The 17,263-nt window shown below is 36.0% G+C and overlaps 1 protein-coding gene across 1 annotated transcript in view; it reads right to left on the minus strand.

The window, feature by feature from the left end:
- Nucleotides 1-17,263, minus strand: part of CSMD3 (CUB and Sushi multiple domains 3) — an 853,424-nt gene that overhangs the window by 394,946 nt on the left and 441,215 nt on the right. The window contains exons 16-17 of the mRNA XM_075213978.1: nucleotides 15,503-15,697; nucleotides 141-279 (exon numbers count right to left, since the gene is read on the minus strand). Coding sequence (XP_075070079.1) covers nucleotides 141-279; nucleotides 15,503-15,697 — 334 coding nt within the window. The remainder of the gene's footprint in view (nucleotides 1-140; nucleotides 280-15,502; nucleotides 15,698-17,263) is intronic.

The raw sequence follows: 17,263 nt of genomic DNA on the forward strand, positions 1-17,263 counted from the left end.
ATGGCTGACTTAAGTTTCTGTAAGTTTGGGTATCTAGGGATTTTAGTCAACCTAAAGTTCAGTGCAAATATAACGGATTATATATTGTACATTTTATGTCCTAATGAGGCAGGAAATGTAAAGCTGAGAGAAATTTTGACCTTTCAAATGTAATTTTAATGGAGCGTCCAGGTTCTGCTTCAATCACCCATTCACAATTCAGCGAGTCCTTATAGTATCCAGGCCATCCCGGAGAAAGTATTACTCCACTGGGAGAAGAAAAGTGACCACCACATGGAGCTGGGAAAAAAGAATCCTCAAATTAGTATTCATTGTGGTGAACAATATACTTTTCTAATTTTACAACTGTTTCCCAGAAATAAATCTGAAATACATTAAATAAAATATTTTTGAAACATCAATAATTCATCCTCAATAATTCTTTTTCTCTTTCCGTATGTGTTGCTAATGCTAGCATGAACATGCTATAGAGCAGAAATCACCTTGGTGTTGTGGAACTACAAGTCCCACAACAGCTATAGAGTCATAGTTTGCTTTCTATTGCTATATATTTTTTTACATTTTATGATATCTAGAAGCATTTTACAAAATGTTCAGATATACCTTAGCAAGATGGAAGATTAAACCGTTAATTATATTTGTTGCCCATAGTAAGTTTAAGTTCTTAATCTTTCCAATTTTACAGTAGCATAGAGCACAGTATTAAAGATTTGTTTTGGGAAATTATAATATGTTTCTATTTATTCATACGCTAAAAGTACACTGACATTGCATTTAGATTGCATTAGTTGTTATGAGTTGAGTTTCTGGCTTTTAAACCTTCAACTTCCAACTGAGACACATGATATTTTACTTTAAATGGAACCTTCATGCACTTTGTCACAGTAGACTGATTTTGGAGTCCAGTCAGATGTACCTGGAAGCAACAGAACTTAGTGCACTTTTTTTATTAGAAAAGAGTATATTTAGAACAAATGCCATTCTTAACTACATGACAATGTCGAATTGGCATAGCACACCAGCTTAACAAACTTTTGTTTAAAGGATTAGTATCATAAGCAAATTAAAATTGCAATGTTATGTATATGGTATTGTTATGTATTGACCAAATGATGGCACTTTGGTGTACTTTTTGGAACCCATAGAATATAGCATGTGTATATCATTTATTGCCTAATGGAGATCATTTGCAAAGAGCAAAACATCAGCTCTGCAATGCAAATGCAGCACTGCAGGGGCCTCCATTTGTGCAAGAGCACATAGCTTTCTGCCAGGGTGCATAGGTATGCAGAGCAAGTTGGCTATATATGTAGAGAAGCAGAAGTTTGCACAGGTAGAGAGATGGGATTGGGTTGAGTTAATTGGGTTGCGTTATGGTGCTTCTAACAGTGCGCTTTGTCCTTTGAAGCAGTGCTTAAACCTGATTTAAATTATTTAAAAGGGTTGGAGAGAAAGCATTTACAAAGGCCTATCCCACTCAAAATGCTAAATGATTTTAAAGTTGAGAAAAAAAAATCCCATAAAAATCACCCACCCACAACCATACAGTCAACCTAATGAGAAATGACTCTAGTCAGGAGTAAAGAGGGTTTCACCAGTCAGCAAATCAACTCAACCTGCTTATCACAGGTGGCTATCATGGGAAAATGCTTTTGATTGGCTGGCTGGCAAAGAAGGAGTCCTTGTTACAGTGGAAGTCAGCCCAGGCTATCTAGAGCTGGGGCTAATTGAGGGTTTGGGGGTCACTCTTTTTCATCCTTTATTTTTTTTTTTTTTTTTTTTTACTTAGCACACTCTGCATGGGGATTTTCTTATGTTCCACTTTTTGTGTTAATTACATTACTCCCTAATATCACGCAGCAGTACTATAGTGTACGGCGGCTACAGGGCCAACAGGTGAGGGAGGCCCAGTAATGCCGGGTCACACCCACCTCTGAATGCCTCACTATCCTCTAAGACCTTTCTGATTGGTGCATGTGCACTGTGAGCCAGCGAAGCACTGTTCCACCAGTGATGTCACCCATGTAAATACAAGTAGGTGAATGCTAATTCACCTATCTCTATTCACTACAAAAGCATAAGTAACTACCTAAATGTTCAGAGGACTGATTTACCGCTTACATTCCAACTGGAACTGAATGTTTAATTAATTACCATGGAAAATCAAAAGGACTGAAGATGGGATTCATTTGAATACTATATGCTACTTGTGCATTGAAACACATCTTCAATTTTAGTAAATACTTTTCAAACACTGTGCAACGGCTGTAATTACATTAGTTGCTTGGTTTGAATTATTTCAAATGTATTCTTTTTTTTATCTTTAACATCAGTTTCAGGAGACATCCCAGTAATCACCAGACATTAGAACATTTCCAAATATATACTTGATTTACTTTGAATGCATATGTTATAATTATTATTTATTGTTGAGCATTATTCTCTGTTTATCATGCCCTTTTTTATGCTCTACACCAAAATAATCATAATAAAACCTATTGATCTTGTTTTATGTTTATAAAATGACACTAATGAAATTAGGTTAATATTGATACTATCTATTTATAAATTGAGATGCAATAGAAGGCAACACTATAGTTATTTGGTGTTAAACAATACTAACTTGTCAATCTGGTTTAAATATTAATTTTTAGCCATTCCATTGTGGATGAATTTAACAATAATAAAGAAATACTTATTTAAAAATATTAATTGATTTATTTTTAATTTATTCTGTCTTATAGTGGTTATATTCAATTGTGAATAAATATGTATGTAGACATATTCATTGATTTTTTTTATTTTATTTCTTATAGTGCTTATAGTCAATTATGAATACATACTTATGTAGAAATATGGATTATTATTTTTTTTTATAGCAGTAACAGTCAATATGCAATTTATACTGCACTTAATACTTTATATATTGTATAAATATTTAACATATATTTTTAAAGACCTTTCTTTTAACTAGTGTTTATTTGTAGTCTTCAATTTTTTTGTCAATTTATATTTACAACTTTATTGCATTTATGCCTTTTTAAAAAAATAAAAAAATAAAATAAAATAATAACTTAATATATTGCGACAACTGCAAGTTGGGGAGGTCCCTCTCTTTTAATGTCATAAAGTTCTTTCCTTTACATAAATAATCCTTTGGGTTTTTGTTTTAAACATATAATCCATTTCTTTAGTGGCATTAGCCTTTAACATATCTGATTACTTGCTTTTACTGTACATCTGACAAACATTTTCAGAATACTGGAAAATTAACTGCATCAGAATTGGACTTTAGTTTTCAGTATCAGTGATCATAGCCAGCAGTCACCTTCTAAAGTTTAAATTAAACAGCAATGCTAGATGTTTAAAATTAACACAAATATTGCAGTTCAAATCTTGTACATATATCAGAAAAGTTTAGTTTCAAGTAGAATGATTTAGTGATGTGCAGAAATGTTCTCTCATTGTGCCATTTTTATTTGGCATATAACATATTTCCTGAATAGGGAACATACTCAATCACTAAGGTTATAGGCTTCTACTTCCATAGATGAAATATAAGCACATTCCAGTAAAAAGCCCAGAGACCCACATTCTCTATCAATTATTTTATTACATTGTGTTACTGCTACATATATTATCAACTTCAACTTGATATTTCATTCATTTCCTGCTTACAGTGAAGGACCACCTTTGATTTTTTTCTGTATAAAGGTGCAACATAAACTGAACTATTTTCAAAATACAACCCCTTGTACAATTTACAGTTGATGGTTAGCTACACTTTCTGAAAGAGTGTATCTGGCTAGTTCTTCTATATACTGAGTATTAATCTTTAGTTGGCCAGGCATATGCAATGCTCTGCATATGCCTGGTTGCAACCTACAAGTAATACGTCCAATGTCAGTGAATTGAAATCACTAGCAGAAAAGGTTATTTGTGCTAATAAATATTGATGGGCATATCAATTGTCCAAATTTCAGTGATTCATGAATCAATTAGCAAATCAGTCTACGTTCATCCAAGATTCACTGCACAGTTTATGCCCATTGGAGAATTAGGCTAATAGCAGTGCATGGAACAAAAAATTAAAATAAAGAATGATCAAAAAATGTCACAAGTCTATAGCTCTATAGAAGAAGCTTGCAGCCTCTCTGACACTTCTTCCTAAATTGTTCTAGGGGAAAACATCTATGAATTGAGATAGTGAGTACTGTCTGCTGCTTTATTACCATTAACAACAATTCTGCATTCATGGCAAAAAAACATTCTCAAAAAACATTGGAACATTTTATTACAGGAAAAGGATTTAACAACCATGCTCCCTAAAAAAACAGATGTAGTTTTCAGAAAAGCTCCAGAAGAACAAAATAGTTAAAAACCATATCAATCCCAGCAATCCCACTGCTGCTTTTTTTCCGCTGTGGGAGGTGCATTGTCTGCAGCATCTGCAAAGAAAAGAGCACCAAACCAAATCTAGTCTTCCGTTCTACCAAGACAAGACAAGAATACAAGAGCATAGATTTCCTATCATGTGACTCTAAAGATGACATATCTTCTTGAATGTTCATGCCAACAGCAGTATGTTGGGCGTACAACAAGAACACTAAGCACACGACTAGCAGAGCATAAACGGAATATTAAAATGGACTAGAATCGTACAGCGTATCACACCATTTCTAAACAACACACAACAATGATCGCTCATCACTAAAAATCCTAGCCATAAGGAAAGTGCAGAGGAACTGGAGAGATGGGGACTTCATCAAAAAGATAAACAAAGAAGAGCTAAAGTGGATCTATGAATTGAAGACCCTAGCCCCAGGAGGACTTAATATCTATTCTGATATTCGGAGCTGTGTGTAGAGGTCATAAAACCAGGATAGCAGGTTTAGGGGTTTAGCCTACTGTCATACCACCCCGACAGTGCCCAAATCTATGCGCACTTGGAAGCTAAACAGGGTGGGCTGGAGTAATACCTTGTTCAGAAAGACACTTACTGTAGACATTTGACCCCCTTTTAATCTGCACAGCCCGACCAACCACCATCATATCTGCACCATCCCTATATTGATTATAAGAACATGACTAGATCCACCCCACCATCTATAATGTAACACTATCCTGTCAATATCAGCTCTAGGTACACACAACTTTAATTTATTAATTTAGGAAGGAACCATCAATATTTTATATAGTGGTAAGCTATTTATACCCATTTACTTCTTAACAATCAGGGGTGGGCTGGACCGGGGGGCAAGGGGGCAGCGGGCACCCGGGCCGCTCAGTCTAGCGGCTATTCGGGCCGGCCGCCTCCCCCCATCCCCCGCCGTGGATGCAATCATTTTTTTATATTACCGGCGGCCGCATCGCGTGTCACTCGATGCGGTCGCTGGTAATCCGCATCAGTGCACAGGCGGCTGCATCGCGTGTCATGTGATGCAGCCGTCTGTGCGCCCCCCCCCGGGTTGATACCTAACAGCCTGCGCCTGTTAACAATTAATGTGAACAGTACACTTCTTTCATGTCCACGGTGGTAACAGAACAAAGATAGGTATTGGAGCCTATAGGATTATAAGAGATTGCATTAGACAGTGTACCAATATCCCTTGAATCATTGTATATACATACGGGTTTGTAACAGTTTTGGGTTAGACAGCACACCCATATCCTCTAATGATTATCCCTGCATTATTACATTACTTTGTCCTTTGAGTCAGTGATTTCACTATATCTATAACTAATTTTAATATTTTCTTCTTCCTCTGAGCTAGTGTCCCTCTATATGCAACTTATCTACAAATATTGTCAATGATATATATATATATATATATATATATATATATATATATATATATATATATATGGCATGTATATAATATTAGACTCTACATGCATTTCTCTAGGTACCCATATGGGAGAGTACAGTGGTGATGATTAAATTGATGAGCTAATAACATCCATATATGCTTAGTAAGCTGATGAACTGTTATCATTTATAGATGCATACCTCACGACAATTATACCTCATGAGAATATTTGTGACACCCCAAGAAACACCAACACATATGGGTCTTGCGCTTAGACAGTTCATTGATGTACATTGCATAATGAAGGAGACAGAACGGACTCTGAGCAGCAACATGGAAAAAATCATAAATAAAATGTTTTAATCAGTGCACACCTTTCAGTAATGACAATAATTGCTCTGCAGCGGCCTGATTCAGCATATGAATAAGGAGGTGGAGCCTATGGTTTACAGTCTGACTATTTTATACAATTCAGCGAGATGACAACAACACACATGGGGTATATTTACTAAACTGCGGGTTTGAGAATGTGGAGATGTTGCCTATAGCAACCAATCAGATTATAGCTGTCATTTTGTAGAATGTACTAAATAAATGACAGCTAGAATCTGATCGGTTGCTATAGGCAACATCTCCACTTTTGCAAACCCGCAGTTTAGTAAATATACCCCATGATCTCCCCTGAGGAAGTCACGGTCACGTGATGAAACGCGTTGAGCACTGACAGCATACTCCAGACTGAAAATATCCATGCCATGTGTTTTCCACAGTGGAATACACGCCGAGTCTCTTCAACATGAAATTGGCACCTTCTCCCTACACCATCCCAGGACTGATTTACCTGCAACGGAGGAAGGTACCGTCTCTCTACAACATCCCAGGACCCCATATCTGCACGGAGGACGGCTCCATGGACATCAATGCTGCAATTATTTCAGCCACAACTTTTTTCTGGACAATTAATTGTAGTCTAGTATATGGATACACTTTTGTTGCAATATACAAGCAGCACTCGAATGGCTGCTAGTTCTATTGGGACTTTTTATCAATCATTGTTTATCTTCTGCATATTAAATCCTTTGTCTAGTTGTGATATGTAAATACATTTTGAATCCTATTAACCCACCATCCTTATTAATATGAGTTAAACAACATGCAATATGAGTCTATGGTAATTTGAACCACATTAATTATTAATTATTCCAAGTCTTAAGCAAGATTAGTTCGGTTACATAGCCATCACCGTATAACCATATCTTCAGTGAAAATATTTTAGACATAGAACAAGCAGTAGTTCAAAAGATCACAGGCGAGTGCTGAATCTGCATGGTATTTTGATATAATCTATTGGAGTCTAATAGATATTTGTAGAGCTTTTTATTCAGTATTGCAATTTATCCAAAACCAATTGTTTCTATACTTGTGATGGTCTATATAGTCATTCAAATGCTCAGGCATTACATTCCTTGCTGTTTTAACAGGTGTATGTTTTACAATGCACAGTGATTGGCCTGATTCTACAATAGGCATAAATTGGGCACAATGAACCCAGTGCACAAAGGCAGTATCACTAGTCCCTTTAATTGAAGCCTTTTTTTGCTACGAAGCCCAAAAATCAATTTTATTGTATTGTCAGTTACTCTGTAGAGAATGATAACTAGCCTGAAGAAAAGTACCCTACAAACTTTGTTCAAGCCATAGATGTGGTTGTATAGATATGAGTCAAACACATAAAATTATGGAATAATAAGTGCAATCTGTAAATTCTCATTCATCAGCACTAAAAGTATGTATTAATTCCACTAGACAATTGCAAATTAGCCATGGCTAGACTCTGTGGCTGAACTGAAGCCTATTGCCTGTAAATTACGACTCTTTGGTTTAACAATGGGGTCAGGTAACTAAGAGCTAAACGCTATATGGTAGCATTTATTCAAGAAAATATACAATTGCTGATAACTCAAATAATTAAATGTACAGACAGAAGTAAAATATTACAGCGCCAAAATTAAGGTTATAGATTTAAAAAGACTGACCTTAGTCAAATGAGAACTCATTTACGTGAATCTCTGACATGGGGGAATTTATAGGTTTAGTGCAGTACAGTGAACTAAACGAAAAATACATTATTTAGTGTAAGAGAAGTTTGTTCCAGATATTGAAGAACAGATAACCAATTCCATTCTTTAAGTAAGTGGCATATGTTATAAGTCCTAAAATAACTTCATATATGAAGTACACACACACACACACACACACACACACACACACACACATACACACACACACACACACACATACATACAGTATCAGAGGAGGACCAAAAGCATATAAAGTCTATTAAGTCTATGTCTATTAGAGACTTAACACATAAAGGCTCATTTTGAGTTGGATGCAAGACCCTTTTTTATGTAAAATACAATTTTTTGTACTACAAATGAGCACCAAAAATGCCTAAGTGTACAACTGTATTAAGATTTTCTGCATATTTCTGACTTGTCTCTCCTTATGTCTGAAGAATGGGAGAGGTATAACTGTTAAGGGTGCTCTGACTCTGGCGCTAAGATCCATGCCGCTAAAGACCTTTGCAATGTAACAAAAAAGATGTAAACAAATAAATGAAAGGAAAAAAAAAATCCAATCACCAGTGTTCATAACCTGTGCTGGGGGCCGTTCAAGTTGGTTAAGATGAATGGAATCTTGAGTACATCATGATACGCTAAAAGCATATCTTGGTGCGCTTTTAACGTATGTTCATGTGGATGCATTTACATAATTATTTTGAGTTGCATGTATCTTAACAAACTCTAAATGACCCCATAATAAATAATTAAAGAGCATCACAATAACATAAACATACCTTTACTGTACTCTGTCTACAATTGTCGATTGCTGTCTGGCCCGTTCTGCCTCTCCCGGTGTAAGGAGACATTAGTCAACAATATGATGCATGCAAACTAATTTTTTGCGCTCATGCACGATGCGGACATGCGCGTCCTGTGCAAAGTAGTCTGTCTAATTCTAAATGAGTCCTAAATATTTTTCCTTGCAAGACCCACAAATAAACTAAAATAATGGGATATAATAAAACTGATAATACAGAATCTAAATTATCTCTGTTTGCAGATGATGTCCTTTCGTATTTACCCAAGCTTAAAAAAGTCATAACAGTTATTTGAAATACATTAATTCAACATACGATTTACTATTAATACTAGTAATACTGAAGGGATGCAAAAATGATTTAAAACACATAGCCCAAGCAACGTTGTGGGGGCTCAAAATCAAAAAGGTGAATGCCGTACAATGTCCTAATAACCTACTTGGGGGCAAATGTATCAAAGTGCAATTTTTCCATCGATTTTAGATCGTTGCAGATCCCTCAGCGGCGCACGGAGGATTGTCGGGGGGGGGGGTTTCCCCCGCCGACCCCAAAAAAACAAAACAAAAAAAAAAACGAGAGAGAGCTGCTGCGCATGCGCAGCAGCTCCGTTTCGCCAGCGCTGTCCTATACAGCAGCCGCGGCGCTGTCTAAGAAGCGTCTGCGGCGGTGCTGTATACAATACAGCACCGACGCGGCCGCTTCTTTGACAGCGCCGCGGCTGCTGTATAGGACAGTGGCCACTTAGTTAGCGCAGGGGGGGTTTCTAGAGACTCAGAAACCCCCCCTGCGTGCGCCACTGTCCCTAGAGATTGATGGTGATTTTATGCCCAAAGGCACCATATGTATTAAACTGCGATTATGAGAGTCCAAAATCCAATCTCCTGCGATGTGTGTCGATTTTAAAACACCTATCCTGTAAAATATAATTATACTACATATAATGGGCCCATGTGCATGCTGCCACTTGTAGTGCCACAAGTATGTACATTAAATGGTGTCCCCATCAGGAAATATTAAGTGTTACCATGTCAGAAAAAAGTTATTATTGCCCCACTGGTAATCAACTAGTGTGCCATAATAATAGAATAAAATACCAATTTTTACCCTTACATATAATTTGGGCCACTCATTTATTAATATAATAATTTTGCCACGGTGAGATAATAATAATTTTTGCCCCTCTAAACAAGAAATCATGATTAACTTCATAACTAAAACTTGTATTGTGCCTCCTTATGTTAAGGATGGCCATATAGCTCAAAACACAGGCAATTCGAGTCTCTTTCTTGCCTCTCTTAACCACCTCTTTTTTTCAGCAGATTTTTTGAGCGATTTACTGGCGATTTGCCAAATCGCAGCTTAATATATTTGGCAACTTGTATATTGGAATGGCAAAACATCAGAACGACAAGTTGTAGCATGTCAACTTTGGTTATATCAGTTTACTTGCGATTTACTATCAACCCGCACTTTCATACATCAGTGGATTCAAACTCGCCTGAGAAAATCTTTGAAAAAGGCACATCACAGCTTGATACATTTTGCCCCTGATCTCAATCCACTTAAAATTGGGGTACATTGTATCATGTGACTACCTGAAAAACCCGGAAACAAATCTGCCTGGACGAATGCATCAAAACCACTCCTGAATAGACCTACAGCTGGTATTGCTAGAAAAGGTGGCTCTATAAAGTGTGGTGATTCAATACAGCATTTTTCAGTTTGTTTCTGAAGATATTTGTGTTAAATAAAACAATCTCACATTAAAAAATAAAAGTAATTTTGAGTTTCAGTGCTTTGAAATAAAAATATTACAGAAATCAAAATTTCTATATAAGATTTGTTATTTAGTAAAATGAGAGAATTGGTCGAGGGTCTGAATACTTTACAAGTTAGAGTATATTTTACTTGATTGATTCATGTTCATGTTATACATACTGTATTTAATTTACAATGAAGATAATAAATAATAAAATACTCAGAAAGAATGAAATTAAATGTAGAGAAGTTAGTGGGTCCAGATTGTATAATAATATTGAAAGAACTAAGTGTAGAGCTTACAGTGCCATTAAACAAACACTGCTGAGAGACATAATTCCAGGTGACTGGACAATTGCAAATATAGTTCTGCTACACAAAATAGGGCAGTAGGGAAGAATATGACAAGTAAAGATTATGGGCCTGATTCATTAAGGAAAGTTAAGAAAAAAATTGAGTACGTTTTCTTACTCAAGTTTTCTGGACAAAAGCATATTGCAATGCAAGGGGTGCAAATGTGTTTATTATTTTGCACATAAGGAAAATATTGTCTGTTTTTTCATGTAGGACACAAATACTTATTAGCTTATTTGTACACTGAAATTTAAAGTTGATCTAGGACATGTCCTACCCCAATTATAAATCTGTCCTGACATTTTAAATTTACCTCCCCCTCCAATGCAACATGGTTTTGCCTTACTTACTTTTGATTAATTTTCCTTAATGAATCAGGAACTCTGTGTTTCTGAATGTTGCTTTAGGGAGAACTTTTTATTTACAGAAAGGCTAAAGGATCCATAGAACAATCTCCCAGTAGTTGTCTTGGGGACTCGTACAGTAAAATAATAAAAATGCATTGTTAAAATATATTGCTATTGTTAAGACTTAGAAATGATTACCCTTTATAATTTATTACTCCAGATATATAGCTTCTGCTTTTAGCAGCATATTGTAATGTGCAAACATTTCGGCACATTATTCACTACAGTTACATTACATTTAGGAATTGCCTTTTCCTTTAACTGTATCTTAATGTTAAGCTTCTTCCAATAATAAAAGAAAACGTAACTGTATAAACATGATACAATTTCGTAAATCATTGGTTTATTAATTTTGCACATTTTTCAAGTTTTGTGAGTTTACTTTTACATCAGCATTTCTAGGAAACTAATTTTGGATATGACAATAATGAAACGTTTTGGGTGACTAATTTTGATTACTACAAGGAAATAAAGTGTAAACATAAATGTATCAGAAAATATTAGTGAATATTGTAGGAAAATTATATTTGTATATTAAACTATCTATATTATTTCTTTATCATTCATTGACCAGGGTCCTATCTATGTGCTCCAGTTTCCTCCCACAGTCCAGACACATGTTGGCAGATTAATTAACTTCCTATGCAATAATACTTGCTGTGTGTATGTTTGTGTGCCTTTGGTAGGGAAATGACACTAAAAGCTTCACTGGGGCAAAGAGAAATCTGAATGAATTAATGATACCACTAAGCACGGTGGCTTAGTGGTTAGCACTTCTGCCTCTTAGCACTGGGGTCATGAGTTAAATTCCCGACCATGGCCTTATCTGTGTGGAGTTTGTATGTTCTCCCCGTGTTTGCGTGGGTTTCGTCCGGTTACTCCGGTTTCCTCCCACACTCCAAAAACATACTGATAGGTTAATTGGCTACTAACAAATTGACCCTAGTCTGTATGTGTGTTAGGGAATTTAGACTGTAAGCTCCAATGGGGCAGGGACTGATGTGAGTGAGTTCTCTGTATAGCGCTGCGGAATTAGTGGCGCTATATAAATAAATGGTGATGATGATGATATGTACAGCACTGCATAATATGTCAGTGCTATATAAAAGAAAATGATAATAATTAAACCTATTAATGCTTGTGCTTGACTGTTCCACACCTTTGCCACACTACTCAGCACTTACATCTGGTCTCCAAAATGTTTTTCTCGTACAGAAAGAAAGATACTAGCTGGGTTCTCTGCCCATTTAGCCCTTTTAAGTACTTGCCACCCCTTTGTGAATACATTATTGAAGAGGCCAGGCTTGGTACCTTCTAGTGTGTTACCTAAACACTTGGGCACAACACCAAAGGGACGCAATAAAAATGGGTTTTACTGGGAATTTGCACTGCACAATAATCCAGTTCCATTTTACAGCGTTAACCCCAATGCTTACATTGAAAGGTGCTGCTAACAGCCAGTAGTGTGACCATATTACCGTTCACAAGGTATAATGGTATTTAGCAACCAAACAGTCCATGATGGCTAGCAAAAGGTGTATGCAGAGTCTTTCCGTTCACTGTAATAGTAGGGAATAGCTCGGTGCCTCACAGTTTGGAATATAATGGATGCATGCGGCTAATACGGCTGCAAACACTCTAGATGTATACCCACCCACTGTAGGTATCTTTCCTATAGCAAATGGCCTGGTGCCTTGATGTCTTCACTAGACTGGTCCTATGGTTATCATATCCTCTTCCACAACATAGGGCTCACCAAAAACATATTTAAATTGCCTCTCAACCCACATGATCTGCAAGCTTCAAATTTACATAGATAGCAATATATCTATGGAGTTTTGAAAAAATAACGTTATAATCATTGAACAGATTATAAGCATATTAACGTCATCACTACACGGCTCATGAGATACTCCTCATATCTAAGCGTGTTTTCCTTCTTCAGACCTCATTTATAAAGCGCACTGGATGTGGACTCTCTAGGTTTAATGAGCCTAGATGGTCTGCCCAGCACCCACAAGGAGCAGACCTACTCCCCACACTTGGAAGATGTCTCTGCAGACTAGAAGTTAGCCCAAAGGTGCTGGGTTGTCAACACATCTGAAGAGTTGCACTATTCCACTTCTCCAATCTCCTACAACTTTAGAACTACCTATTTCATTAACTAAAATATACATTTTTTTTTCTCCTAAAATACTGCTCAGTTTATAAACTCATTTATGGCTTAAATTAATCATGACAGGGGACATCAGGGCTGATTTGAATTACATATATATTAAAATGATGAATATCAGACAAGACAAAATCTCCAGCAGATCAAAACTGGTGCAATGTCCTTTTGTGGATTGGAAAAAGAATGCCCCTAAAATGTCCCTTTTCTTCTTCTTTGATTTTCTTCAATAATCGTGTTCCACAAAATTAAATCTTTTTGTTCAATTGCTCTGTGAAATTAGGCATGCCACTGTGCCTGCTCCATGCTTAGCAAGGAATACCCTCATTTTAAAACCAATTTCATCTCCTTCATAGATGCTGCTATCATGTTTCCCAAACCCATGCTGTGTGGCAGAATCCTAAATATCTAGGTTCACTTGCACAAATCTAAGTGCATAGCACAAAGAACAAAAACTTGTGGCAGCAGCTTGTTGCTTGTCCTCTTCACATAGTGCCCACTGTGATTATAGTAACAGGCTCTTTTACATAATAACATCGTACCCACATGTTGCAAAACATTGCCCATATAATCACAGTTTCACAATCAGTCTTGTGACACACATGGGAGTAAATTTATCAAGCTGCGAGTTTACGGCGTGTTTGAAAAGTGGAGATGTTGCCTATAGCAACCAATCAGATTCTAGCTGTCATTTTGAATAAATGATAACTAGAATCTGATTGGTTGCTATAGGCAACATCTCCACTTTGGTCTTTTCTTAACTACATTTGGATCAAACCTGGAAGGCAAAAATTGTGCTTACCACCGTTGTCAAAAAATAATCTAAAATTAGTGAGTACACAGGTAAATTTTCCCACACTATGAGCCTGATTCATTAAGGAAAGTAAAGCAAAAAATTGAGTAAGTATTCTCCTGGACAAAACCATGTTACAATGCAAGGGGTGCAAACTAGTTTATTATTTTGCACACAAGGATATTTGTACACTGAAATTTAAAGTTGATCTAGGACATGCCCTACCCCAATTATAAATCTGTCCTCACATTTTAAATTTACCTCCCCCTCAAAAACAACATGGTTTTGCCAAGGTTCAAAGTTACTTAATTTTTTTGCTTTACTTTCCTTAATGAATCAGGCCCTATATTCTCTTCCATCATCTCAGATCACTTCTTCGTACACACTTGTATAAATAACTCCACAGCACTATCACCTACATACTGTATTTAATTGACAAATATTTATAAAATCTCAATATTGATATTATAACAGCTAATATATATTGTTCTGATTGGAATTTCAAGGTATTAAAAATCACTTAAAGTTTCCATGATCTGTATAAGGGCATGGTTAGCAGCCATGAAACTACTTGAGTCTTGAGTAGATATAAAAAGATATAAGATGATTAGATGAAAGCAAATATATTTTTCAACTTTATAAAAAACATGGTGAAACTATATAACTTTTATTTGGAATTTGCATTAAATTCAGATAATTTTGTCTAACTTGCACTAGGCAGATAGAAGCTGATTGGTTACTTGGAAATTAGCAATCCAAGTTAAATATTTATACTTGCCAAACCGAGACTGTCAATGAGTTGCATAAATGTTCTTATTTAGTGACACTAAACATATTGAGGGCTATTTACAGACTTTGCAAAAATCCACACTATACAGCAATCAATCAAGTATTAGTTTGAACAATGTTAGTAAATAACCCTCCCTGATTGGTCACTGGTGTGGCCAAAGCATAAACGGTTCCTAGTAGCATGACAAAAACCAAGGGAAAAAACTACATTTCTCTCCCATGTCTTAACCCAGTAACAAAATATGTCCACATTGAAAATGAAGGCCTATTGAAAAATTAAAACATATGTTAAACTATAAAAATACATAGTTTACCAGTAGGTGTAATATACTCAATTAGACATAAAAGCACAAGTACAGGTATCAGTAAATATATTCAACTTTACTATGCAATATGGTGATTTGTACAAAGCATTTCAGGTTAGATGCTTTTAAAATATCCTTAATTTATAAAGACATGTTTATTTTGGCTGGTTGAATGTAGACCACTTAAGATTCAAACATAAACAAACCATATAAATGAATTAAGCTCACAGACCTTCACACCTAGGAATCGGCCCGCTCCACATAATTTTTCCATCTATCAGCATACAAGTGATGGTTTCAGTGCCTTGAGTCTTGATAAATCCGTCTTCACAGACAACAGACACAGAGCTTCCCAACTGAAAGTTATCACCGAAGCGACGGGCATTTATTGGAATTCCCGGATCAGGGCACTCGTTATGTCCAAATGCTGAAATACAGAAGTTAATATTAAGTATTCTTTAAGTGTCTCCACCTCTGTCTCCAAACGTTAAATAAAACAATAATAATGTACTTAGAAAAAATGTTTGGCAACCAATGAAAGATAAGATGCTACATTTTCTCTATAGTATTACACAGCAACATACATTACCTTTATTTAATAATGATTTAAAGAAAACAAAGTACATTAGTATATAACTATAAATTACTTTGGTTTTTTAGTTTGTTTTCTAGATGCTAATATTCAGAATATTTCATCTAGCTTCTAAAATATCAAGTGGAACAATTTGATGCACTCATTTATATTTTTAAAATATAACAAAAACTTCCCTAAAAATCTGAAACTCACCAAAGCTCAAAAATAGCATAGGAAACTCACAAATGACATACATATATATTATGTTTAATAATGTTAATGTTTTGTATAACACAAAAATAATTTGTAGGTTTGCATTTGAATAAAAAAAAAATATTTCTCTATACCATTAGTTTTCAATGATTTAAGGTTATTCACTTTTCAATATAAAAACATGTATATAAAATGTGTATAGATAAATGAAGATACGACACAAAAGAGCTTCACACAGAAGAAACATTGTAAATCCAAGGTGTGAGGGAACGGTGTCTACCAAGGCTGAACAGCCTACCGAGTTCCCCTGTACGTAGGTAAATATTTGCACCCAGGCAGATTTTCAACTTAACCAATTATAGCTTTTATTAGTGAAACATCAACAACAGGCAAAAAACAATATATGTACGGGAGTAACAATTACAGGTATGCACAATGAACACAAGAGTAGTACACACAATACAATACCGGCCCTATTATGGTCATCTTGGGAAATCCGACTATAGACTTACGCTTTCCTGGGAGTGCGAAGCCCCAATGACTGCCAGCAGGGCAGCGGTCCGGCTTCACTGTCACCTCGCTATTGGCGAGCATACATATTCACAAGACCTGGGGTAACTTATCCAAAGGAAGAGGAACAATGGTCCTCACAGTCCTTCTCCCGATCTCTGTCCTCCGTCAGCTGGCAGGAACCATACCTCCTACACCAGCCTGATCTTTCCTCCATCAACCCCCTTGACACTACATTGCTCTTTTTAATACCCACAGAATAGTCTCAGGCTGTAGGGTTGTTTTTACTGTCTGCTGTGTCTTAGGATATTAAGGCATAGGAATACAATACATATTTCCTAATTAAGATGCTTAAATCAGCTACAGAAAGCCACCATGTCTGGTGTGTGAATGCACTACTAATGTATCTAAAAGCACAATATTACAGTTTCTCATTTTTAGCCTGTAATGTGTGGTTAACTAGCAATGTAAATAGCAGTGCCAAATATACACAATCTATATAAATGGTTACAGCATAATGTAATGGTGACTATTCCCTCCATTGTGCTTTAAACATAACACTTGCCTGACTAGATCTTAACAGAGGAGTGGACACTACCCCGAGCTAGATCTCCTGTTGGTTAGGTAAACAAAGATGGCTTCTGTTAAACAATAGTCTGGTCTACCGGATAATATAATTATTGATGTACTGTTTCT

The sequence above is a fragment of the Mixophyes fleayi genome, chromosome 5 (genome assembly GCF_038048845.1).
Source record: "Mixophyes fleayi isolate aMixFle1 chromosome 5, aMixFle1.hap1, whole genome shotgun sequence".
Lineage (NCBI taxonomy): Eukaryota > Metazoa > Chordata > Amphibia > Anura > Limnodynastidae > Mixophyes > Mixophyes fleayi.